Source organism: Parasteatoda tepidariorum, chromosome 1, assembly GCF_043381705.1.
Source record: "Parasteatoda tepidariorum isolate YZ-2023 chromosome 1, CAS_Ptep_4.0, whole genome shotgun sequence".
Classification (NCBI taxonomy): domain Eukaryota; kingdom Metazoa; phylum Arthropoda; class Arachnida; order Araneae; family Theridiidae; genus Parasteatoda; species Parasteatoda tepidariorum.
The window spans coordinates 97403402-97430604 of record NC_092204.1 but is presented as its reverse complement, the minus strand read 5'-3'; the positions used below and the strand labels follow the sequence as shown (position 1 = coordinate 97430604).

The 27203-nt window shown below is 29.1% G+C and overlaps 2 protein-coding genes and 1 non-coding gene across 6 annotated transcripts in view; 2 read left to right on the top strand and 1 right to left on the bottom strand.

The window, feature by feature from the left end:
• LOC107436542 (zinc finger CCHC domain-containing protein 2) overlaps positions 1 to 21063 on the top strand; it is a 29852-nt gene extending 8789 nt beyond the window's left edge. Inside the window, exons 3-12 of one of the 2 annotated variants that reach the window (XM_043038903.2) lie at positions 471 to 529; positions 622 to 693; positions 1593 to 1659; positions 3647 to 3719; positions 4423 to 4689; positions 7515 to 7716; positions 9134 to 9222; positions 14722 to 14918; positions 15048 to 16127; positions 18639 to 21063. In XM_043038903.2, the coding sequence (XP_042894837.1) occupies positions 471 to 529; positions 622 to 693; positions 1593 to 1659; positions 3647 to 3719; positions 4423 to 4689; positions 7515 to 7716; positions 9134 to 9222; positions 14722 to 14918; positions 15048 to 16127; positions 18639 to 18691 (2159 nt within the window). In that variant the 3' untranslated portion in view covers positions 18692 to 21063. Of the gene's footprint in view, positions 1 to 470; positions 530 to 621; positions 694 to 772; positions 840 to 1592; positions 1660 to 3646; positions 3720 to 4422; positions 4690 to 7514; positions 7717 to 9133; positions 9223 to 14721; positions 14919 to 15047; positions 16128 to 18638 lie in introns of both variants that reach the window. The other variant, XM_043038902.2, reaches the window with a different exon arrangement.
• Positions 21064 to 25030: 3967 nt separating this feature from the next.
• Positions 25031 to 25103, bottom strand: TRNAR-ACG (transfer RNA arginine (anticodon ACG)). Its single transcript has one exon. It is a non-coding gene; the product is annotated as a tRNA-Arg (tRNA).
• A 392-nt stretch (positions 25104 to 25495) lies between these two features.
• The window catches only part of LOC107443971 (myocardin-related transcription factor A), a 267460-nt gene continuing 265752 nt past the window's right edge, over positions 25496 to 27203 (top strand). Inside the window, exon 1 of one of the 3 annotated variants that reach the window (XM_071184277.1) lies at positions 25496 to 25912. The gene's annotated coding sequence lies outside the window, so the exon portion shown is untranslated. The remainder of the gene's footprint in view (positions 25913 to 27203) is intronic. The other 2 variants (XM_071184272.1, XM_071184274.1) reach the window with 2 other exon arrangements.

Genomic DNA, 27203 nt, shown 5'->3' with positions numbered 1-27203 from the left:
CGGAGCGAAAGTGAACCATTACAGATTCTGCAGTTTGGCTAATTTTGCTCCTTTTCTTCTCGTTTCATCCGTATTCGCTTGGTGCTTTTTCTGTCATTTTTAGTATTGGTAAACAACGCTAGATTGTGTTTGCTAGATGTCTCTTATTCAATAATTAGTCAATGTCTGATATTAATGCTCGTTTACAAATTTTGACAAACAAAATGAAATTCTTATGAAAGAATATATGAAAAATAGATCATTCTTCATATGTTAGGGCTTTAAAATTCTTCAATTATTCCAGTCAAAGAAATTCTATATGAACCATTAATTATTCCACTTATATTGTGGCATTAAAATTCTTCTGCTATCTACTTATTTCATGTTATTACATTCACTTATTTTTTGAGAAATGAATTTTTAGCAAAAAAGTTATTTTATCTTATTCTTTAATGCCATTCGTACTAATTTAATTATTTTAATTAATATAGCTCAAATAACAAGCTTAAAGGTTAAGCCTCCTCATAAAAGGATGTCTATCAGAATAAGGGTATGTATATACCATCGCAATGTTTCATAACTTGTCAGTATGTTTTATGAAAGCAGACTCTCTTTAATTTGAAAAATACTTTTCCTTTTCAGGTGGCTTGGGGAAGTACTAAAGTTACAGATGCCTTTAAAAATCCTCATGATTTATTTGTCTTCCACAAAGAGGTAAATATTTATCTAATTTTGAAAAGTTTTCTTCACTGGATCTTGAATTTATTTACCAAATAATTATTTTCTTTTGTAGTTAGTACGTATGTTTCCATGCGAAGCGAAGAGTACTAACCAAGATAAATGTATTCCACCCATACCAGGTAAATTGTATAGTTTTTTTTTTTTCTTTGTTGTAAATTATGCCTTAATTGTAACCCAAAATATTCTATAATTGATAATAATACTTTTCTTAATTCAATACAATAAATAAAAGTAAGAAACACACGCAGAGAGGGAAAAAAGTGAACAAGTTCCCTTTATATCTGTAGGACGTTTACAAAATTGAGTTTATATATTATGACTAATAAAATAAAAGTAGATTTCACTGCAGTGGCGTACGCAGAATTTTTTCAAGGGGGGTGTTCATAATTTTCTGAAACTACTAAAAGAAATTCGAGTCTGTAATAAAGCACTATTATTTCCCTAATTTAGACCGCTAGACAATTTTAACTTTTTATTTAGACAACATTGCTTAGTTAAATTTTGATTTGATTTTTTAAGTTTAAGAACATAATGCAATATCTTCTGAAAAAAGTCCAACATCATATGGGTGGGAAGTAACACTTTGGGGTCACTTTCACATTCATCAAGTTTTGTTATGCTAGAAACCCTTTCTTCAATGGAAGTATCACATTTCTGTACAACAGAAAAACTTACATTGGTACTAGATGCTGTCACCTCACTAATTTCAGGTCATGATTTTTTCGCAAAATAATTAAAAAAAATTTAAATTCTTGCGTTTTGACATCCTAAAGATCCAAGAACAGCAAATATATATATTGGCACAGAAANTTTGAAAAATTTTCTTCACTGGATCTTGAATTTGTTTACCAAATAATTATTTTATTTTGTAGTTAGTACGTATGTTTCCATGCGAAGCGAAGAGTACTAACCAAGATAAATGTATTCCACCCATACCAGGTAAATTGTATAGTTTTTTTTTTTTCCTTGTTGTAAATTATGCCTTAATTGTAACCCAAAATACTCTATAATTGATAATAATACTTTTCTTAATTCAATACAATAAATAAAAGTAAGAAACACACGCAGAGAGGGAAAAAAGTGAACAAGTTCCCTTTATATCTGTAGGGCGATTACAAAATTGAGTTTATATATTATGACAAATATAAGAAAAGCAGATTTCACTGCAGTGGCGTGCGCAGAATTTTTTCAAGGGGGGTGTTCATAATTTTCTGAAACTAATAAAAGAAATTCGAGTCTGTAATAAAGCACTATTATTTCCCTAATTTAGACAGCTTGACAATTTTAACTTTTTATTTAGAACACATTGCTTAGTTAAATTTTGATTTGATTTTTTAAGTTTAAGAACATAATGCAACAGCATATGGGTGGGAAGTAACACTTTGGAGTCACTTTCACATTCATCAGATTTTGTTATGCTAGAAGCCCTTTCTTCAATGGAAGTGTCACATTTCTGTACAACAGAAAAACTTACTTTGGTACTATATGCTGTCACCTCACTAATTTCACGTCATGATTTTTTCTCAAAATAATTAAAAATTGATAAATTCTTGCATTTTGACATCCTAAAGATCCAAGAACAGCAAATATATATATATATATATATTGGCACAGAAATATCCGCTATGCTACGATCTCAAAGTTTCGAGCAGGAATGAATAACTTCAATGAGCGCAGTATCTCCAATGGTATTGTTACTGATTTCTTCACTAGTCGAAATAGTGGAGACGACGCGTATGGCGATTGAAGGAGCTTTTTGTTAAGACAAAACAAAACAGATTTAGCGACGAGTTCCGAAAAACAAGAGGCAGCCTGACTCTTAGCCTGACTAACTAACTCCATTGTACTCCGTTCCCCCTTTCATATAATTTGTCACTGCATCTCCAAAATTCTCGAATTGTCTCAAAGGCACGTCTAGGATTCCAGAATCATCGCGTAAAGAACTCTCGAATGACAACCAGTTTCGAAAACTATACTGGCAGGATAGAAAGGAACTAGTCCGTAACAGTATCACGTAAATTTGGTCTTAAAAGTACAACCCTATTATAGTAAATGTTTTAGTATTCTGAGAAATACCGTAAGAAAAAAAAAAGTAGGCATAAGGTAAATAAAAATATATAGTCTTAATAAATAATAGCTTGCATAATTTCTACTAAAATTTTTATTTTTGCAATTTTGTCTGACCTCAAGGGGGGTGTTTAAACCCCTCCCTTGGGTACACCACTGTTTCACTGTATTTAATTTGCAGGCACTTCAATGTGTAGTAAGACCCAAACGCTACTCATTACTGCTACGAGTCAAAAAAAATTACTTAAATTGCATTATTTCATCCAAATAAAACAAAATTTAAATTTCGCACTTAGTTCTATAATTTATTCTCAATTAATGTTTCAATTAATTTTAATATTTAAAATAATTTTATTTCTGCCTTTTTAGTCCCAATTTAATCTGTTCTTTATATTTAGTTCGTGTTTTATATGTTTAGTGTACATTTGATAAAAAATAGTTATACTTCATATTAGATTGTATTTTATACTGAAAAAAAGTTATTTCTTTTACTTTCTTCCACCATATGTTACATCTACAAATATTGATTAGTTTCTAATCAATATTATTCTGATTATAATAAATGTGTATTTATATAACTGATAATATAAAATTAAACTTGTATTTTGAAGATTTTAAATAGGGTTTTATGGACTAAAATTTTTTAAACCACTCTCCTCTGCACTTAATTATAATTTTATTGAATTTTAACTACAAACAACTTCAATTTATATAAGTGTGTTATGGATACCATCTTTTACAGCAAGCTTTAATATTGTTATTGCAAATTTTAAAGTATGTGATGTCCAATTTATATTTGTTTTTAACTTCAGGAAATTTTAATTTCAAAATTGTATAAACTTTTTGTATATTTCTATAGTTGCAATAGCAACCTGGAATAAGCAGCACACTCTAAATGAAAGTATTATAACGTGCATGGCAGAATATATACAGTAAGTTATAAAGCTTTTTATTTTGAAATTTTAATCATTTCTACGTAGTTTATAATGTATGTGTTTATATATATATATATATGTTTCTGTGATTTACAAATGTTGATAAATGTACACCTAAAATGAAAAAAGCAATTGTCTTTTTAAAATTTGAAAAATAAAGTATTTGTTTTCTTTTTTTCTTTTGCAATGTTATTATTACTCTCAAGGGTTCCCCTTCTGACAAAAATGAGATTCAATGTCTTCTTTGTACATTTTCAATTAAATTTGAGTCTGATGATAAAGAGTTATTTAATTGAGTTTGAAGTTGATAACTATTCGTAATGTTAGTTGCATTTTATAAACAAATATGGTTAATATTGAAAAATAGAATATTATTTTTATACTTTTTTGTCATCCATTTTATTTATTTTTTCTTATCTACTAAAGTATAATAATGTATAGTAAGTTGAGTCATAATTGCTTCGCCTATTATTTAAAGACTTAAAAATAATTCATTTTAATTTTAGAATAAAAGTGGTAACTCTGTATTATGACAGTTTATATAAACATGTGTCTTAAGTATGTCTTCATTTTTATTTAATTTATTATTAGTTTTTGAATTAAATAACTTCATAATTATCAAAAAATATTTGCTGTATTTTGTTTTTTAATTTATAATTTTTATTTCCTTTGAATTCACTTTCTTTCCAACCTTCTATAGGCAGTTAAATTTGAGACTACCTGGATATGTATTGGAGAATGATTTTGTCCGAAAATTCTTCATGCCTTCTAGCTCTAATCGAGCATCCATCTCCAGAAATACCAAACATGTAGACCATAAGCAGGGTGAATTGCCTCCCAGAAGCTCTCGTCTGCGTTCATTAACGATATATAATTCTCAGATGTCTGAAAAGTCTCCTGGCCACCATCCGGAAAGTAGACAAAAAGTATTACCGAATTCATGTCCGAGAAAATATGCTGAAGTAAGGTGTGTCCTTTTCCTTGTTTGATGATAGAGATTTTAAACAGAACTCACATATGAGCACTTCCTTGGTTTTTTATTGGTGCTTCTTGGTTCTCATTTCTTGGTAACTGGAAAAATACCGGGAATTTAGTCTCTTATTTTGTAAAATGGTGACCACTCAATGCATAATCTATGGGATATTTAAGGATGATATTTCAATTATACTAAGCTATTTCATACACTACAGCAGGGGTGACCAAGCTCCTACATAGTCGAGCCATTTTTCAAAATAAGAAATTTTTCCCGAGCAGCAATTAAATACATATTTAAAAGGTATTGGATTTTTTTTTTACATAAATCATATTTATTGAAATAAATTATAAGTACATAATATGTGTATTGAATTTAAAATTAAACACACTTATTTTACTTACTGATAATTTTTTAAAATCTAATGAATAATTGGTGACAGCACTTCTCGGTAATTCTTTGAGACGCTGGTTAGTTAATACTGATGGGTATTTGAATTTCACGACTTTAAAAGTGGAATAAAATGATTCACAAAAGTATGTTGTTCTGAATATTGAAATAATTCAACAAGCAGCCTTTTTCAATTGAGGATACTTCGATTCTGGTACAAATTTCCAAAATTCAGTAAACGACGTCGACTTATTTTTAATTGTAGAGCTTGATCTTCTTGTATCTCTATTAATTCAAATTCTCCAGGTGCTTTTTGTGTCATAATTATATTGGAAATGGAAAACTCACCTTGAATTGAACAACGTTGCAATTAGTCTTTCATATTTGTTCTTAGTAATTTAAAAGACAATTTTAAACACATACTGATACAGAACAATAATAATTTTTTGAAATATAATAGCACAAAAATGAAAGGGGAACTCGGGTACATTTATCGAGAGCCACAAATAATCTTTCAAAGAGCTGCAGGTTGGCCACCCCTGTACTGTAGCATTATTTAAGTATCTTCAGCTGTTCCTTTTTTCCCTAAATTAAAGCTAGTATAGTTTGCCCAATGTAGCTCACACAAGAGCACAGTAATTGTGTTTCCTCTTAATATATTGTGTATAATATGTACTGGGAAAACAGAGGGAGTTTTTTTTACCAGATTTGAGTGAATTAAANTTTTCCAGCAATTGAAACTAATAAATATAGTTAGCCCAATATAGCTCACACGAGAGCACAGTAATTGTTGTTTCCTCTTAATATATTGCGTATAACAGGGAAAGCAGAGGGAATTTTTTTTCCAGATTTGAGTGACAACCCTGATATTTAAATGTCTGTATTTTATTCATAACAGTACTTCTCCATAAATAAGTAAAAAATTGTAAATTTGGATAGGGGACCATCCACAAATTCCAAGGTGATTGAACTAGTTTGTATATTTGAATCAATTTATTGTTTAAGAATTTTTAGGACTCTTAAGTGATATTATAAGGGAGGAAAAAGTGATATTATAAAGGAGGAAAAAACTCAGTTAATTAAACTTTTCTGTCATTAAATTTTGTCAGAGAGAATTTGGAGTGATATACTTATTTGTTATCTTCAAAAAAAATCTGAAAAATTTGTCAGAAGAATTTCTGTTTGCTCGGAAGAATTTGTTATCTTCAGAAGAAATCAAACCTTGCATAACAAAGTTAAGTTGCACCATAAATTTGAATTGATGTCTTTGTACAGTTAATTTGAAATGATTTTTAAATCATTAACAATTCATTTATCACAGAATTTTTAAAATGATGTACTGTGGAATCACATTTTTTTTTAAATATTTATTTTTGATTAAAAGAACATGTTAATCAAATTGCAATTAATATTCTTTTAGTAAAAAATAATTACAGTTGAGAATTCAATAGGTAATTGCATTTTAAAACAACCATCAATTATCAAAACTTTCATGTAACTAAAAAGGGGACTGTTTTAAAAAAAAAAATATTTAATTTAGCTTATGTTTTAGTCAATATGGTTTTTTTTTTAATTTTTATTGTTTTATTTGTAATTTAAATATCATTATTTTAAAGTTTTATGTTACAGTTTGTTTTGTTTTTTTGTCGTCCCGAAACTATCGGTATCATGCCTTGTAATAATTTCAATGCAGTTGCATTGTATCAATAGCAGTATAGTTATATGCTAAGCTGTCAGCTCTACTGGATTTTGCAGTAAACTACTGGATTTTTCCAGTTTCTTCTGGTCTACTAGTTAATTAAAATTCTCCCGATTTTTGTACACATTATTCCTTGCTTGCTTGAATATTTAAATAAGTATTACATAATGAAGTGAACCTNTGCACAAAATTATTGAGATAAATATTGCAAGCACTATGAAAAATACTTTTTTTGAAAATATGTTAAAATAAAAAAGCCTTAGGGATTTAAAAATTTAGAATTTTTTCAACTTTTTTTAAAATTTAAAAAAAAATTAATCAGTTTAATTACTTTTTCAAGATAAATTATTGATTATAACTTAAATGAGCATGTAAAGCATCCTCAAAATGAATGATTATACCTTTATTTTAAAAAATTCTTGCAAAGGTACTGTGACCCCTTAATTAAAAAAGATCTTTTAACTATCTTTGATGAATTATATGTGCTTTAATATTCAAAATTATGAGTATACATAACATTTCAAGTATGTTTAATGTCAATCATAACTGTAAAATATTGCGATTTTTCTATTTTGATAGCTATAAAAATCCCTTTAATACCCTATGTGTAAAATATTATGCAGCATGTGTAAATTAGTGCATTATGCACAATTATTATGAAATTTATACCTTCATGTTTTTATATCCTATCTTTTATATTAAGTATTATACCAGATTTTAATTCCTACAGCAACTATATTCCAACATCTCCAGCCCAGTCTCCTCTATCTTCTCCTTATATGTCTCCTGAAAATTCTGCTACTAATTCTCGTGCACCATCTCCATGGAGCTCCTCCGTGGATCGAAGTACAATTGATGCTCCTACAGATAAATTCTTAACAAGGGAACCCATTATTGAACATTGTGGAACTGGTAGAAATTATAGGGAGGAGGTATTTTACCTACTTCTTTTATTTAAAAAGTTTAATACATTCTTTTAAATTCTGTATGCTTTGAATAGTAATATTTCTCAATTTAAAAAATTTTGGTTTTACTGATTTGGAAAATTTGGCCTTGTAATTTTTTATGAGGAAAATTGGTATCTATGCCTTGCATAATGTGTTCTGCTTTGTCTTTATGATATCAAGTCCTAAATTCCAACGAAGTATGCAGAAGTTATCTTTAATAATAAATATTTAACTATATAGTTATTTCTAAATCATCTCAATAAAAAAAAGTTTTAGAAAATTTTTCCTGAGAAAGTTCTTAATCCGTTTGTAATTTCAACAAAAACATCTGTTTTAACTGTTTTCTAAAAAGACTTATTACAAGTTTGCTGATGTTGTACAGCGTTTAAAACAATCCACAAAAGAAGGTATAGTGCGACTCTGAGGTGAACTCCTAGATTGAAAGTCTGGGGCTGTCTGCTGCTATGGTAACAAGCAAGAACACATTTCTAATGGGGGGTGGAATGGAGGAAAGAAGGTGTCATTTGGTTTACTCACGACGACCTATGCTAAGATTAAGACGAAACTATTCCCCCCGCACCCCTATTCGAAGTGACCTTTCCTCGTAACCATAGTACCCGCCACGACTGGTGTCTGGGGGAGTTCTCCGGAAAGCCGCACTGTATCTTTTACGGATGGTTGACTGAATGTAAACAATTACACGCTTCTTAAAACCGGAAGAAATATTGAAAACTTCCGGTGTATCCCTCCGCTTATATTGTGCCTACGAGTCGATGTGTGAAGAGGCTTAATATTCTAGGAAGTTTTATTGATGTGATTTATGTTTAAATTTACGTGTAATATTACCATTCATAAGATCTTCCCATAGTTTATAAATTCTAAATGTTTGTGAGCCTAACACAAATTTAGGAAAATTAATATCGCAACATAAATAAGTTGTAAGGTTGGCTATGTTTTGAGTTTAATCCCTTGTTTGGCTACATTTGTATAAAATATTAACGTTAACTATTTTTTGAGTTTCATCTTGTAGGGCATAGCATGCTTATGAAATCTTCCAAATTCATATGTGGTTTGTTTTGTTGAAATTTAAGTTGCAAAAAGGTGTTATATTGTAAGATTTGGTGGCACTTTTTTTCAAGCTTAGGCTTAAAAATCTATCGGAAACAGTAACACAGAAGTCTTACGGCGAATTTCAATCCCTACGCCATCTATGCTTAGTTTTATGCGGTCAACTATCCATACTAATAAAAAATAGTTAAAGTTTTCAGAATTCATCATTCAGTACTTGATAATTGCTAATATTCACCTCGCTTATATTTTTTTAACTGTGAGCAGCTTAAAAGTTGTATATTATATTGCATTGCAAGTATGTTGCATTTTAATATTGATTATTTTTATGTAGCATCGAACTGTGCCTGTTGATGAACTTCAATCCTTAAATATATCTAAAGATAGTGGATCAAAGCTGACCAAAGCACCTGATTGCAAAAGGTAAATTATTTATTAGCTAAAATATAAATGGAAAACGAACAGACTTTGTTTTTATTAAATCCATAGCTGATCACTACTGTCCTACTATTGTTTAGTAAATATTTCGCATAATTAATATTGTCAAATCTGTTGGGTTTTATTATAATTTAATTGTATCGTTTACAGGGCTTAGTAAAAATAAATTCCAATGATAAAGGCTGAAATTGAGAGGTCGCATATAATCGGCTAGAAGAAATACTTCTATTTTTGACGTGCATTAGCGATAATTAGTAAAAATCACAAAACTTACTTACAACACATAAAAATACATTAAAGAATAGTTGGAAATGGAATGCCTAATTGTAAAAATTGAAAAGGGACAATTTTGAAAGAATACTTCTATTTTTTTTAATTTTATTTTTTTATCTTTTAATTATGCATTTAGAAAGTTCATGTTTTAGAACTGGACAATGTTAATATTTTGGCATCACTATATTTCGATACATTTTTAGATATGTTCAGAAACATTAATGTCTTACGTTAGGTATTGCATAATATAGCATTTTTGCTCTCTTTTTATCAGTTATCAACGGTATATATTCCCCCCCCCCCAAGAAAAAAGAACTTGTGCAGGAAGAAAGCGTGTAGCCAAGATTGGCTTGCTGCAGCCTATGTTATTAAATAAGTAATTATAGAATTAAAACACATATTGAGCCAGCATTTATAAAAATCTTCATATGCAGAAAAATAAAAAATTTGCTGGTGGATTGAAAAACACTGAAAACTAAAAAATAGCTGGCATCAAAAAGCACGTGAATTGCAAATCTTAATCATCTTAAATATTGTTCATTACTATCATTATAAATATTATCATACCTTACTAGTCTCCTGTATTATACGACTATCTCCTGTTTGCCCGTATATTCTCAAATTTGTTGGAAAAAAATAATAAATTGTGAAAACAGGATTGCCACAGGTGACTTATTTACAACTTTTCGAATTTGAATAATCACTTTTAACAAGGAATATGTGCATATATATTTGCTAAATTATTGATAGCGGGGGAAAATTTTTAGGAAATGTATGTTTTTTTTTTTAGTAAAGTAATTTTCTGCAAATATACAAATTTGTTTGATATAAAAATTTAGTACTAGGACACTAACTTTTATTTAAAAATTATCATAAATTTTCGGGAACTATTTTCATTCTTTAGGCTGCTAAAAACACTATTTTGTTCTTTTTTTTGTGTGTGGCAGCCCTGTGATAAAATTTCCGCTCATGGCAAAAATACTTCTTTTATTCCTCAACAGATACTGCTATCGCCAGTACTGCAGTATGTTGAGTGTTAATAGTTTAAGTCCAGCCATACTGGCTCAGGGGATAACGCATTCTCCTTGTAATGAGGTGAGCCAGGTTCAATTCCCAGCAATGACTGGCATTACTAATTCTGCTTCCAGCTTGCACTGACCACAGTGCTGACGTTAAAACAACTTCAGTTATAGACAGATCATGGGTTAGAGTCCCCTTGATATCAGGCTAACTGTGGGAGGTTTTTCTCTTCATGTAGCGCAAATGCTGTTTGGTTCCATCAAAAAGTCCTCCATGAAGGCAAATTTCTTCCAATACTTGATCCTTTTCTGGATTCGCAGTTAAACTTAGTATAGTTAGCCCAATATAGCTGACACCCTAGCACAGTAATTGTGTTTCCTTTTAATATATTGTGTATAATATGAACAGGGAATTTTTTTTTCCAGATTTTAGTGGCAACTGTGTTATTGCATAATATCGGAATAGTACTATAACAGGGTGGCCACCCACCTGGAAAACCTGGAATTATCAGGGAATTTTTTTATACTGGAAAAAACCTGGAAAAATCATTGAAATATGGATAAAAACCTGGAAATTTTAAAGAAAAGCTGGAAATTTTTTCTTTGATATTTTATTAATTTCACTAATTTAAGTTATTTGCTAATTTTCTTAATTTAAATTGTTTCATCCATTATACCCACATTTTTTAGACGGAAATGTATCTCCAAACAGTTAAAATATCATCAACTTACTTTGCTTTCATCAAAATTTGCTCCATTATAACCCTGTTAAACTAGAATACAACATAAAATTCTCCCATGGTTGCTGAGCAAATGTAGAAACCTTTGATCTCTATGCAGACTGTGCAATTTAGGAAAGGCAATATGGTGGNAAGACTGGGTTGGGATTCGGTTTTTAAATTCTGTCTGTGTTCACACACTGGTTCAAGTTTGTTCGCAATTGAGAATGGTAATTTTTTTCTATTTTGACAAAATGAGTCAAAAAGTTTTTGTATTTTTAACTTTATTAAATTCTCTAAAAATTAGTTGGTTATAATTTAATAATAATAGATTTTATATTGCACTCTTTTTCTGAAAGCTTTTGAACTCCCATTCAAAGAAATCTGTAAATTATTTTTTCTCAGCAAACCAACCAATCACGCATTTTCCCCCATCACTAACAGCAATGTTTGTCGACAAATTGTTACAATTCTTGCATTAATGCTAATTTTTTCTATTTCATTTTAACCTTTTATAGTATATTTTTATTTTGAAAAAAGTTTTTTTTAGAACTAACTATATATTAATATCAAATTTTACGGTTTTGTTGGTAAATATTAGTTTTTTGATTCAAAATTCGAATTGTATAGTTATCACAATATCGAAAGTTCGTAAATGTTGCTTGCATTCCAGAGATGATATTTCAAAACTATTCCTCTTTTTACCTAAAAAAGCTGACAATGACTAAGGAATATATAGGAAACATATTAAATGATGTATATACGTAAAATATAATTTTTTTTATTCATATGTGTTTAGTCAGGAGAAGGAAAACGAAACTTAGTGTTTTAGTTCTGCACTGTGAAAGATTCCAGTTATTCAAACAAAAACAATTAACTATGCTAAATTAAAAAACTGCTTGTTTAGATTGGAATTCTTCAAATGTTTTAATTTCAAATAAGAAAAAAAATCAGAAAAGTATAAATTTTAAGGAATTTTATCTTTTTTTTTTTCTTCTATAGAGTATAGAACTAAAAATTAGACAATTTTACATTCCTAACATTTATTTTTTTATACTGAATTTCTTAAAATAAAAATGCTATTTCAAAATACCATTATTTAAAAATTTGACTTGAGATATTGGTTTAAGGAAAATATGATCAGTGAATTTTATAAAAAGCACTGGTAAGATGAAATACAGTATAATGCAGTATACAGTACAGCTTTATATTGAAATGTAATTACAGTGATTCACAAAAGTGTTGATACACTTATGACTTTCAATGAAATTAGACTAGCCATTAATTAAAATGAATGTTTCAGAATGCATATTTAATGATAAAAAATGTGTTCTAACAAAACTGAAATATTTTAAATGACAATATAAAATATTTTAAAAACAAAGGAAAAGTTTATTTTTAAGGAATCTATCATCAAAAAGTGACAAAAACTTTATCCCACAAAAGTCATCATACACTTTTAAAGAAAAAACTCTATTAGTAAATCTAATTTTTCGTTAAATTAACATTTAGTGGAGTTTCCTTTGAAGATGCCAAAGGAAGCTCCACTAAATGTTAATTACTTAAATGTTAATTTAAAATCTACAATAGCTTTTAAAGGTTGAATATACGTGTAACTAGTTTTTTTTTTTTTTTCAGGTGAAATTCGTGCAGAATATTTTTTTAAAATTTTTACAGAAACTTTTACAACACTCAATTGCAAATTTATGAATTTTTCCACAAAATTTATAATTTTAATCTCTAATATGAAGTCCTTTTAAGCATTTTATCCCATATTACACAGTTCAATTGAATACAGTAAACTAATTTAACATATTCATTACTGATTTACCTCTTATGAAGACGAATAATCAAATTTGGGCTATTTTATTACGACCACAAGTCATTTTTAAATGATAAAATAAAATATTACGGAGTTAGCAAGCAAAAATTAAAATATAATTTTGCTATTATAGGTTTGATACTAAATTGCTAATAAAGAAATAAAAAATTAAATGAAAAATAAATAAATAAAAAAACAATTGACGATAATTTTAATTCTGAGATCCAAAACATTTAAATGTACAATGACTTTCGTGGGGTAACATTTTTGTTACTATTTGATTCAAAAATTAACTTTTGCTTTGTTTTTAAAATATTCCGTGCAGTTTTGCTAAGACATTATACATCTGATAAGTTATAAGTGAGTGAGCACTTTTGGGAGCCACTGTAATTATTAAAAATTATTGATATATAATCACCTGAAACAGTTTTCTTTTTCTTAATGAAAATATATTAAACAATACTTATCAAAGGTTTTATTGGTTATTCTGATTTTGTAATTTTGTAGGTACACTTTGAGCAAATACTACTGAAAGTAACACATTAAATTCAATAAAATCAATTAAAATTGTTCAATATATTCTGCAAGCTAAACATATTATTTTCTCCACGTCTTAATTTTTTAAAAATTAATGTTGTACCAGAACATTAAAAAATAATAAAAAATCTTGTAAAAAATTTTAATTTTTTTTCAAGATATGTTTTAAAAAAATGACATTTTGAATAAGATATTTTATAATCGACACTTTTCTTGTACACATCCTACACTTTATAAGAAAAAAGGGGGGGGAAAACACAAACCTGGAAATTTTAAGATTTTTACTAAATTTAAGATTTGAAATCTGTTTTGAGTGGCCGCCCTGTATAATTAGTGTTAATTTGCTTATAAATGTTTCTCCTTGAAAGAATAAGAAGACAGTAAAAATGCCTGAGATTAATCCTTGATTTCGAATTTCTGCAGGTTCACAGAATGTCTTCTTCTTTTTTTTTTTTTTTTTTTTTTTTTTTTTTTTTTTTTTTTTTTTTTTTGAAGATTTAATCCATTTTTATTTATTTAATTGTTTTGCAAATATGGAGTATGTATTAAATTACATTTATCGAAGAATTTATATCCTATATGATAACGATTTAACAACATGGTGTGGAAAGGTTATCTTGTCATAAGGCAGTTGATCCTCATTACATGTATAATTTTTTCATTTCCTTCAAATTGTATGCAATGCTTTTAATTACTTTTAATATGAATATGCTTAACGAGTAACATTTTTTTAAATAAACTAAAATTTCCTTTCCTTTTGACAAAATTAAATTTTTTTTGTGAGCAGGAAATTTATTTTGTCTTTATAAAGTCAGTCTTCACTATTAATGTGTCAAGGATTGGTGTAAGAAAGTAATTTTCACTCGTAAGGAAATCTGACATAAATTACCTTTGTCTTAAATTAATTTAAAAGTTATCAACTCAAGCATTTTTCTGAAAATAAAATTATGATTGCTGGAGAACAACAAAAAATTTTTTGTTTGGTGGGTAAATGTTTGCATTTTCCAAAATTTTATTTAGTATAAAGTTTTACAAAAAAAAAAAATCTCCAAATTTACATTGGCCACATAAAATTAGTACTTTTCTAAGTTGAATTTTATTCTATTACTTTTAGTCCCCCCAATGGCGTAATTGGATGTTATGTTCCTAAAAAAGTTCTCATGCAGAAGTCTATTCTCAACCAATCGAACAGCAACGATAGTTCTCCGATATGTTCAGAATATTCAAGTCCTCCCCAAAGTCCATCACCTGGCGACACATGCAATCAAAGTAGCTCTCTCAGTTCCAGTAATGATGAAAATGCTGATAAGAGTAAGTTTTTTTTAATGTAGGTTAAATTATATTCTCTGTTTATTCTGAGAGTAACCAAGTTCTTTTCAGTATTTTGCGGTTTTTCAATTTGAAATGATTTTTATCATATTTAATTTTAACTTTTGACAGGACCTTTGTCTAATTTGACATCAGAATTTGGTAAAAGTGAGGATTCCGAGACAAATACGTCAGACAGTTCTGTAATAAAGCGTGACGACGATGTGCTTAACGTGAAAGGCAGCGTAAACCGTACTTCTTTGTCTGTGATCCCATTGGCAATACCTTACAGTACTATTGTTACTCAGATGCCACCGCTTCCAAACGTGAAACCTGCATATTTACCGATTCCTTGTCGAACGAACAGTGCTCCTCAACATTTAAGTCCTAGTGCAGTTGTTTACGATCATCAATTTTCAAGAATTCCCTTGGCAAGTGCTCTTACATTCATACCTGGTCCAACAAGATCTCATCCAGACAGGGTGATGTCATCTGTGAGTGTTTCTCCATTCCCTGTGGTCACTTCTGGTTGTTCCACTTCTCCAAGTGCATCTTGTAGTATCACAACATATAAGAGCAGCAATATGACTGTAGTTACAAATTCTGGAGTGACTAGTAACAGGATGACACAGAAAAATCCTATTAGGGATTGTGATATGACTCCTAAGCCTCTGATACAGACTTCAGATACCCCGTATGTTACAGGATACATTTTGAATTCTTCTTCGCCTTTGACAGCCGTTTCATGCCCGTGCTATACTACAAACTCTGCAAGGCCGTCCCCAGCTCCTTCACCATCCATAGGAGCTGCCCCCCAGCCTTCTGCTGTGCCAGTATCTTTATCTTATCTTGGAATGCCATACTTATTTCATCATTCCTTACCGTTTCTCCAAACACAACCGCCATCTAACGGTTTTGTGCCACAGCCAGGCATAACGAATCACGGACAAGGCTTCACTTATACTTTGCCAAATGGAATAACTACTTTACCACCTGAGCTTATATATCCTGAGCAAACGTACTCTGTACAGTCCCCTTCAACTCAGGGTAACCCTAGCCAAACTGCTAGTCAAGGGTCTCAATGCTACGGGGCTTACTCTCAAACAACTGCTCCTCCTCCTCAAAAGTTAGCAACTTGTTACAACTGTGGAAAAGTTGGCCATAGAGGTCCAGATTGTAAGGAGCCAACCATGGAGGATCTAAGCAAGTCTGGTAATTTAATTTCTGATTTTTCTCTTTATTTTTCATTCATATGCATAACATGACAGTAAATGTTACAGATCATTATCGGGTTTTTCTTCTCATTCAAATAAACATAAGCGATATTCTGCAAATTACCTGAACTGCTTAGTTTTTAGCATGCAAATTTTAAACGTGCTTTTTCTATGGGTAGTGGTATATCCTCCTAATGTGTGAAAATGTAAATTTTACTTGATTAATATCGCACAAATTTTGCTGATAAAAGTTTGGTATTAATTATAACATATTACGTTAACAGTTGAAGTAATTTGAATGCCATTAAAATTATAGTTCATTCAGCCATTACAGCACCCTTCCCTTACAACCATTACATGACCCTTCAATTGCAACAATTGTTTCAAAAAGACCTGTTTGCAATTACATTGGCACGATGTACATCCACACTGAACCTTTTATTCCAATAGGGCATGGTGCATAGTGTTTTTGAAAAGTTCTTAAAGGTGCTTATTTTCGTTTTTTAAAAGCCTTTAAAGGTGCTTTTTTCATTAAGTGTTTTTAAAAAGTGCTTCATTTTCCCTTTTCAAAAATGAGATTTCTTTACCATGTCTATTTTCGACACGTATTATCCAAAAGCGTGCTTTTCCCATTGTTCTATTCAGCGTTTTCAGAATTCATTCAGCCACTGTCTATTTCGGCGCACCATATGCCCATAGCATATGAAGCCATCAATCTGCATGTGCGTCTACTGAGCTGGGATCGGTGAGATTCTTGCACTCTCATGTGCAAGTCTGCTGCATTTTTCAAGATATTCTCCGTTTCAGGCTTCATTTTCCACCCTCTGAAATCGAACCGAAAAATCTCTCGACCTTTTTATAGTGGCTAATATTATCAAGAAAAGAGTTATTTGTCAGATCATGTACAATCTTTGAAAATTATTTTCTTAATGTATAGAGTGCTTAAAAATATTTTTTTGGTGCTTAAAAAGTGCTTATTTTTTATTGAAAGATTTCGCTATGCATCCTGTAAAGCAGTGTTTCCCAAAGTGTGATACGCGTGCCCCCAGGGGTACAGGAACAGTTTAACGGGGGTACGCGTTCTTATGCAAAATATCTTGCAACAAACGAAAATTTCAAAAAATTTTATTTAAAAATAAAGCTAGTCATGAAATGATTACGTATTTTTCTATTGGCTATTTTTTTCGCAGAGTTAACAGTTCATAATTAGTGGTATCAACAGCCAGTTGTGATTTTTAACTTTATTGAAATTTTTTTGTAGTAAAAAATGCGTTCAATTTTTTATTAGTGGTACACATCGTTACGAAAAATTTAGGAAGGGTAGACAAAAGTCATAAGTTTGGGAAACACTGCTGTAAAGGGACCGAAATTTAATCATTTGATTCTTAAAGTCTGAGAGGAAATTATTTAAATAGTTATTTCCTTGGATGTTGCCACACAATTACTGTGAAACACCTCGAGTGATCTGATCTTAATCTTAACCTAAATCCTAGGTGGTCGTATTAATTTATATCTCGTGTAAGTTGTATTATCTTTTTTTGAAACATTAGTCCACTTGTATGGCATATTTTCAACTTAAGGGTCTTTGCAGTTATCCTAATATAAGTTATTTATCAAAAATGACAGATTCGACCCAGTATTTTATTCTTAATGCATTTTTCACCTGTGAAGTATCATTTTAAAGGGTACTTTTGCATGTATTTAATATTGGGTAAAAAAAGGGAATGACTACTAATTTCTCCCAAATTCTTATTAAAATAAAGCATTGCTTTGTTAAAATTGAATTTAGCTATCAGTTAATATTGATGGTATATTTTGATGCTCTCTTAGTATAACAACCTCATATTGTAACATCCGTTTTCACCTGGTCCAGGGAGGTCACCCTATCGAGCATTGACTGTAGTACCTTTAAGTATGAAATTAATGTATCTATTTTTTGTGGCAACTAATACACTCCACAGAGAAAACCTAAAAAATACACAGAATTTTAATTAACTGGGAATTTCGTTTATTATTTCAATGTTTTAAAAAATGGTAACCTCTCAAAGTGCAATTTGGGATATTTAGGAATGATATTTCAGCTATATTAGACTAGTTCATTTATTATAGCATTATTTGTTTTAAGTATGTTCAGCTGTTCCTTTTTTCCTTAAGTTTTTTCAGCAATTATAACTAGTACAGTTAGCCCAATATAGCTGATATAAGAGCACAGTGATTGTGTTTTTCCTGTTAATATCTTGCGTATAATATGTACAGGGAACTTCTTTTTTTTTTCCAAATTTGAGTGCTAACCTTGCTGCATAAAACAATATTAATATACACTGTATAGTAATTTTAACTGAAGAAAGTTTTTTTCTTTAGCAACAAATTTCTTTAGGTAAAAATTTATATTGTTAAAAATCTGCATTTCAAGTATATTTCTAATCTAAATGTAGTAGCTTTGTTTACTATTATTCATATTTTTCAAAATTTTCATGTGATTTATTGATTTTTAAATTTAATCTTTCAGGTAAATTTCACCTAAATTTTATTCCAGTCAAAGCACCTGATAGTCATGAATAACTTCTGAATCTGGAATGGTTACTAAATGTTAAGACTGTTGAGTACCAAATTGTTTGTTATAAAATGTTTATAACATTCGAATTATTTATTTGCTTTTTGTTATACTGAGTGAGTTTTAAGAAATCTGTTGCTACGTCTTTTGTTTACAGTCAGCTGTTTAGGCCAAAGTTCTTTTAAATGCTGAGATACTTCCTCAATTTTTTTTTTACTTTGTATGATGTTTGTTATATATTTTATTGTAAAAAGTTATTAAAAGAAGTGAGAATTTTAAGAAAAGAAATGTTTTCTGTCGTTATATTGTAAAGTGACCATTATTTCTGCCATGTCTGTAAAACATAGCGTACAATGTCAAGTGAATATGATTCTAATTTAAGTCTAGTCAAATACTTTACTAAAGTTAATAATTCTGTTGTTTTTTTACTGTTAATTGTCTTTATTTATTTGCAAATAGGTAATATTGCTATTTTTAATACAGTGTGTTTCAAAAGTACATTGACAAATTATAAGGGTTTGTCTAAGCATTCAAAACAAGTACAAACTATGGTTGCTGAGCAACCGCTTAAAAGTTTGTTCAAAAAATTATCTGTATATGGTTTTATTGTGAGAAAGTCAAGTTTAAGATGACATATTAAAGATGTAAAATATCAAATATGATGAAATTTTTGCACCATGTTTATCTAAATTTTTTCCCTCTAATACTTAAAACTTGGAAGATATATAGGTTACATAGTCTTTGAGAAGTAACAAAGAACAACGAAAAAAAAAGTGGTGGTAACGGAATATTACTTGAGAAACTCTGTAAGGGTGTCCTGCATTTGCTAGTGTGTTCTTTGATAAAAATTACTTGTTTTGCTGTCCTTTAAAGTCGCCTGAGTAATTCTGAATTATCTTATTTAGGCATTTTTTATTCAAACTTTTTAATCACTGTAGTTTCACAAGTGTATGAAATCCTATCGTAGCTTCAACTGCTTTTTAAATGGTTAAGGATTACAGATTTGGCTGGAATTTATATTAACTTTTGAAATTTTATTATATTTCAGTGTTCCATTGTCCGGTTTTTAAATTGAAAATGCGTTTTCCGTCATGTAGTTTTTTAATTATTCATGTGTAGTTTTTATGGGTTTGAAATGTCCTAAAATTTTTTTTTTTTTTTTAAATTTATTTTTATCTTAAACATATGATGAGATATCTTATCATACATATGATGAGATATCTTATATGTATGTATTTTAAAGAAAATTTTATCAATTTGAATAATAATTGTTTTAAATTCATTACTAAATGTTTTTGTAAAGTGAAATCTTATCCCTGTGTATCTAAGAATTGTTCATTTGAACTAAAATCATAGTTATTTGTCGCTAAATATTTTCAACAAAAAAATTTCAAAGTGTGGTACTTTGCATAGTTTGATAGAATAAAGAAAGAAATGATAATCTTAGAAACTGTTTGCTTAAAATTTATTATTTTTCTTAATAATCGATTTCTGGTATTTTTTATTGCACAGCTGCTGAAAATGTTTCTTATGTTAAGTAGAGCTGGGGGGTGTACCTTTAAAATATCAATATTTCTTAAATACTGTCGTAATAATATGTTTCTAAGTTAGTATTTTGATATATTTTGAGTGCCATGTCTTACTATGAATATCAAATATGATATTATACTGAGTGTTAATAAATTTTATTTGAATAGTAAATATATTGGTCAATGTAAAAATAATGCAAATAAGATTAATTGACAAAAATATTGCTATATGTGATATGTCGATATTTCCTGACTCTGGTCCAGCTCCACCACTAAGTTATCATTTCTCAAGGCCTTGTAAATTAGTTTCCGCTTCATCGTATTTTTTAAAAGATTTAATGTAAATCATAAGTGAGCAAATTTATGTTTGCAGCAATAAAGAAATGAGAAGAAGAAAAAAAGCAATAAACTTTAAATCTATTTTTATCAGAAAAAGTTCAAAGTTATTGCCTTGTGTAAAAATCGTGTGCATCAAATCAGGAAGCAATTGTAGTTGTATAATTCAATGTACGCAAGTGTTATGAATAAATTTAAGAGTTGATTTTAGCAAGACTTTAACTGTTAATCATATTGTATAAAAATTGTTTGTAACATTTAGATTTGTATATAATGATTTGTGCTTGAGTCTGTTTTAAATTATGAACTGTATATAAATATACAAAGGTTTTTGTGTGTTTGCATACTGTGACTCAGAGATGAATTTTTAGTTGCCAAATACGGAATGAAATATATTTCTAGGAATGCCTGACTGATATGCATGATACTTTATAATTATTTTATGAATTGATGAGAAACTGTTTTTATGTAACTATTATACAATCATTGAAATAAAAATATTTAATCATTTTTCATTTTTGACTTGTTCTTTCAAATTGGATTTATGGACTTATTATTTACCTTTCTATTTTTAAAAGAAATAAGCATACAAGAAAAGATATTTTTAAATTTCGATATTGATGCTCTTAAAATTATGTCAAGTGTTTAACAATGAATTTAGTTTTACAATGAACCAGTGGCTCCTATGGAAAATGTTTTTGTACTTACATAATTTTTTTTAAAATTTAGAATTGTAATTTTATCTGAATTATTACTTAATTAGCAGACACTAATGTATTAAATGGATTTCTTACTTTTCTCGAAAAATCTTAATCTACTAAAATTATATACACTCGTACCTCGATTTCACGAATTTTTCGATATCTCGAGGAAGAAAAAATTCGCTTCAAGTTTCCTATACACTCAATGTTTAAAAAAAATTGATTTCACGAAAAAAATTTCTAATCCCTCGATAACTTGAATTTTTTTCCATAAATAGTGTAGATTTTTTTTTCTAAAATTATAAAAATATTCAAAAAAAATACGAAGTTTTTAGAATGGCTGAAGAGGCATGGAATAATGTGTCTTCCTCTACGATAATGAATGGCTTTAAGAAGTCTGGATTCATTAAAGATCACGAAAGTAGTCAAACAATCAATATCGTTAATTCTGCTGAAAACTACACCGAAAATGATTGGAACAAATTGACCGGACTCATGAAACTTGATGACATCGAATTTCATGACTGTAAATGTAGATTATGCTGTAACTGTTTGTGGTCAGAGGGATGACAATGATATCAACTCTCAAACAAAAGCTTCTTGTGAACTATCAGAAGAAGAGGATGAGGAAATCGAAGATTTACCGCCCAATGTTACTAACAAGCAAGCTCTTTCTGCAGTGGGCACTGTAAGGAGATTCATTGAGAAGCAGCGGAATATGTCAGAGGAGACATTTAAAGATATAGTCCACTTAGAAAGTGTTATAGACAAACTTTCTTACACATCTCTAAAGCAAACAATAATTGAATCTTTTTTTAAATGAAAGTGTAAAAAGTGTTTTTAGAATAAATATGGAATAGTAAATAATAAGGAATGTAAAGAGCATTTTTCTTTATTCTACCATCGATAACATACATTTTTCGATATCTCGAATTTTTTCTCCTCTCCCTTCAAGTTCGAGATATCGAGGTTTGACTGTATATTTATAAGTTTGTCTTTGTATTCTGGTAAAGAATAATGCATTTTATTTTAGACTACAGTAATTGCAAATAAGAAGGTATAGTACTAAATTGCCTTTTTAAAAAAATTGGATGAAATTAAAAAATTTCATTATCTATGTTAGAGATTAAAAAGTGAATGCATGTTTACAAAAGTCATTTTATGTACTTTAATATGTAAAGTTTATTACATCAACAACTGCAAAATAAGTAATTTTGTCTTTTTTTTTTTTAATAAAAAGTTACAAGCAATGCTGAACAAAGTTTCGACTGTTGTTAATTTTATGCTGCTGAAAATAAAGAATTCTATCTTCTTTTTTTTTATCATTCTTAATCGAATTTTAATTAAATTAAACCAAATATTTAATTTTTATTACATTTTATAAGAAGCTATTATAAATAATTTTATTCATTTCTTAAGAATCATTGTAGCGACTAATTTTTAATTTCAATACAAATGTAAAACTCATTAATTCACTGTCGCAACTAAATCGCTTTATTTTTTATCCACAAAAATTTTTCAGTTACATTGATTTTTAAGAAAAGAATAAAATATTTATATTAGCTTTTTATAAAATGTAATAAAAAAATTTTTTTTAAATTTAATTGAAATTCGATTGAATGCGACAGTGAGATAATTAATGTGTCATTTGGAAGAAATTGTATGTTTTAATTATACTTCGATAAAATGCTCAGTCTTCAAATCCAAATGATGAAAAATATATATAGCTGGGACCAAATTTAGTAAGTATTGCACATTGACAATCTTATTCATTATGATTTTAAATGAATATCATTGTGATTTTCAAATTCTAATTTTGTTTTTATGTAGTTTTCATATTTAGTTAAAATAGTTTTCAACATTAGATTTCTGAATTAGCATGTTTTTCTCCAAATTCAACGTTTGTCTTTTGTAAACACATTTCATCTTTTCTTAAGGTGTCCACTTCACTAAGGTTTTCCTGATTTAAAATTCTACACAAGATAAAATATGCTGTTCATAAACCAGTTATATTACTTGATTATTAAATTACGAAACTAATGAGATCTCCTAGACAATATATATATATATTTTTTTTTTAATAGTTTGAACGTTACTATAAATAGTAATGTGGTGGCGAGCATAAATGAGTTTTGCCCGGCACTAGATACCTGGTTAAATTAGCTGGTCCTGGGTAGTAAGATTCTTTTGTCAGGTGCGGGTAATAAAAATCTAGCCATGTAATTGCCGTGTATCCGATACATCTCTGACCTTAATTAATAACCTTAAATTTAAATCTCTTTACTCTTCATATCTACAAGCATCCTACTAGCGTAAAGTTCTTGCATAACTATTTAGTACAACATTGTAAATTAGTTCTTTGTGTTTCACAGTCATGCTTTCATTGTTGATCAACAGAAACTGAAAATTGGCACAAAGTCATTATCCAAAGTGCAATATTCAAAGTTATTGAGGTATATAAATTGAAGTAAAACACATCTCTTGCTGAGTATAAGGTACAGTAAAAGTTTCTAACTGAAAATAAAATACGTTCATCTAGAATTAAAATACGTAATGCCCAGAATTTGCATGTTAATTTAGCTCATTGATAATATCGAAAATATGAATTTCATTGACAATCCTACCAAATTACCTTATACCAATACCTGGATTGGACTATATAATGTGACTCTTTCGCTTCAAATTGCGCATTATAACATACTCTTGCTTTATTGTATTGTGCCCACAGATAGAAAAAAAAAAAAACAATGTTATTTTTTAAGATTTTTAAACATTTTAATTGAAGATTTATCACCTGTAATCGAAATTTAATTTAAAATTATAAACACCAGTCCCATTATTAACGCTTTCGCACTAAAATTATTCGTTATAAATAAGTTTTTTTTTTTTAATTTTACAAACATTAGCAAAGAAATAAAATAAATTGATCAACAGAATAAGTTGTAAACAAAAATAATGCTGTTTTAGTTTGTTAATAGATGGCGACACGACTGTCCTGCATTAATGATGAAGTATAATATTTCTACTGAATCGAAATGTGAGTGGATTAAATAGTTAATTTTATGTACTATTTTTTCAGTTGGAAGCTAAGATTTTGCATTGATTGCTAGCTAAAAATTATTAGTTTTTCTAAATTCTAAGTAAAATTTCTGATAATTTTTTTCAAATATAAAAAATATTACTAAATGTAGCAGATTACATGCTTTTAGTGTTAGTGAATTTTAAACACACTAGATGTCAGCATTAGAAAAATTTCTATTTGAAATGTCTTTTAAGCAAAAAGTTGTGCCTTCAAAAATAATAATATTTACTACATAAACAATAAATGCATAAAATTTATTTTTAACAAATTAATTGAAACCTATAAAGTCTGTCACAAATTTGCTAATCCACCGCCACAAAGTAACATATTTAGGTTTTGTTCGTATATAATTTGATTTATTTAAAAAAATCGTGTTTTATATTGTGAGGTACAATTTCGTGACATTTTTATTTTTTTCTGAATAAACTAACTTGAAAAATTTTCCTAACTTTAAAAAAGATGACAATGGTTAGGATTGTAATGTAGATCTTGTTTAATAAAGGATTTAAAATATAATAATTTAGATAACATTAGCAATAATGTTTTTATCAAAGCAATAAGAAAAATAGTGCATCCCTTCAATGTTTTTTTGCAATAAAATGTAATTTTTTGCTTGGAACTTAGTTTTAAGATTTGGAAAAAAAATCAAAGGTATGATATTAAAAAAATTTTATTAAAAACGAGATAGACCCGTAGCGACGAGCCAGCCAGGATTCGAACCTGGAATCTCCTGATCCGTAGTCAGGCGCGTTATCCGTTGCGCCACTGGCCCTCGAGCTACGAAAGTATAAAACTATTTGTAAAAAAGAGATGATTATGCTTAAAAGTTTTATCTTTAATTTTTAATTTATTGTTTATAAACGTTAAAATAAAATAAAAAATCAATTGAAATGCTTCATAGTATTTAATGTTCAATTAAATAAGTTTGCTACCTCATAATGATCAATGTTGGAAATTTTTATAATAAAAGAAGAGATTTTCCTTCCTTAAAACACTTTCACACCCTTAAACAAATTGCACACTTTAAAATAGCAGGAGAATTAAAAGAAAACAAACAACAGCTATTTTTAATACTTAATTTAACAGAAGTCACTTTATTGAAATGACCAAGAATTTGTCCCAATTCTGCACGTTAGAACGCATGACGTCACTCTCTTTACAAACATACGGGACAGTTAATGGGTGCTCAAAGTTGTCTGCATTCAAATGTTATTTCAGTTTGTTATTTCGGATTAAATTTTTATATAAAATTACTCATCAATGATACAACAAGGCAAACATAACTGAAAAAATGTCTATATTAGCACTTTTAAACACTTTTCATCAGAAATATATGTGAGAATCACGTTGTCGTTAAGGAAAAGAGAAAGTTTTTTCTTAAGGATTTGTTTTGTTTACTTCGTTGCCAGACCAACTGTTTCATAAGCGCGCCTAATATGAAGATATTTTCAAACTGTGATCAATTTTTGATGTTGTGTATTGAATAACGAGGAATAAAAATCAATGGAAGCTTTTAATTTTGACTGTAGAGCAAGAAAAAAAAAATTGTTTCAAGATAATATTCATTAAATTACTATTCAAGTAAGTGAACAATTATTTACATTTTTCTTTTGTCTATAGTAATGATTTTACAAATAAATATTTATATTTTATAAAAATTAAGAAACACATGAAATTAAATTAAAAATTGTTTATTTTTCTTGAAATATAAATTTGAATTTGCATTTTCATATTTAAAAACCGAACCGTGAGCTATTTGCTTAGGAGGAGTTTTAAANAAAAAAAAAAAAAAAAAATTTCAATAGAAATTTTTTTCTATATATTATATTTATTTCGTAGATAAACTGCTTTCCGCACTTGTAATTTAATAATGATTACGTTTCATCTATAATATTTTTGAATTTGGTTGTAAACGTCCCACCCAGATCTATACTTATGGGTTATTGGCGACGGATAAACCTTATTAAAGATATGAAGACAAAATCGGCGCAAGCACACTATACACACACAATTTAAATCGGAAGGCCGATGATGAATGTTATACACTGAGCTGCGGTGGTTCAGGGGATAGAGCTTTCGCCTTCCAATAAAGTAAGCCGGGTTCGAATCCCAGCGATGGCTGGTCGATTCGCATTTTGCACCCGGCTCGCACCGACCACAGCGCTGACGTAAATTATCCTCTGTGTGCAGGCGGATCATGGCTAGAGTCCGTCAGAAGATTTTCGCAGTTTTCCTATCCATGTTAAGCAAATGCGGACTAGTTCCATTGCAAAGTCCTCCTCGAAGGCAAATTTCTCACAATACTTGATCCAAAAGTTCCCTTGTCTTTTGGATTGGGATTCAAAATGACAAGGCTATGGAGTTGAACATGAGTAGTTGTAAATCCAAAAAAATTAGGTCGGCTGTTCAACTACGATTATAAAATACAAAAAAAAAGAGAAGAAAAAAATTTATACACTGACCTCCGCATCACGCTCCCGTGTTATGACTTTTTTGGATGCGAGTAGTTTGCAAACCACTAAGACAAGATCGGAGTAGGTGCAACGCAAAAGTGAACGCAATATCGAAGAAGAAATTCTTCATGGCAAATTCTGCTTCACCTGCGTAAGTAATTTGAAATTTAAAGTATAAAAAAAACGTGTTCAGAGAAATCTCGAGTAAACCGTAAAGTTTCAAATGTTGAAAAAACGTTTTTAAAATATCCCAATGCAAGCAAAATATTTCAGGATCATATCCCCAATGTGCTATCTTAAGTTACAATATGACAGGATTATGCATTGGAGATAAAGTTCTGAAATATTTTGCTTGCATTAGGATATTTTAAAAACGTTTTTTCAACATTTGAAACTTCACGGTTTACTCTAGATTTCTC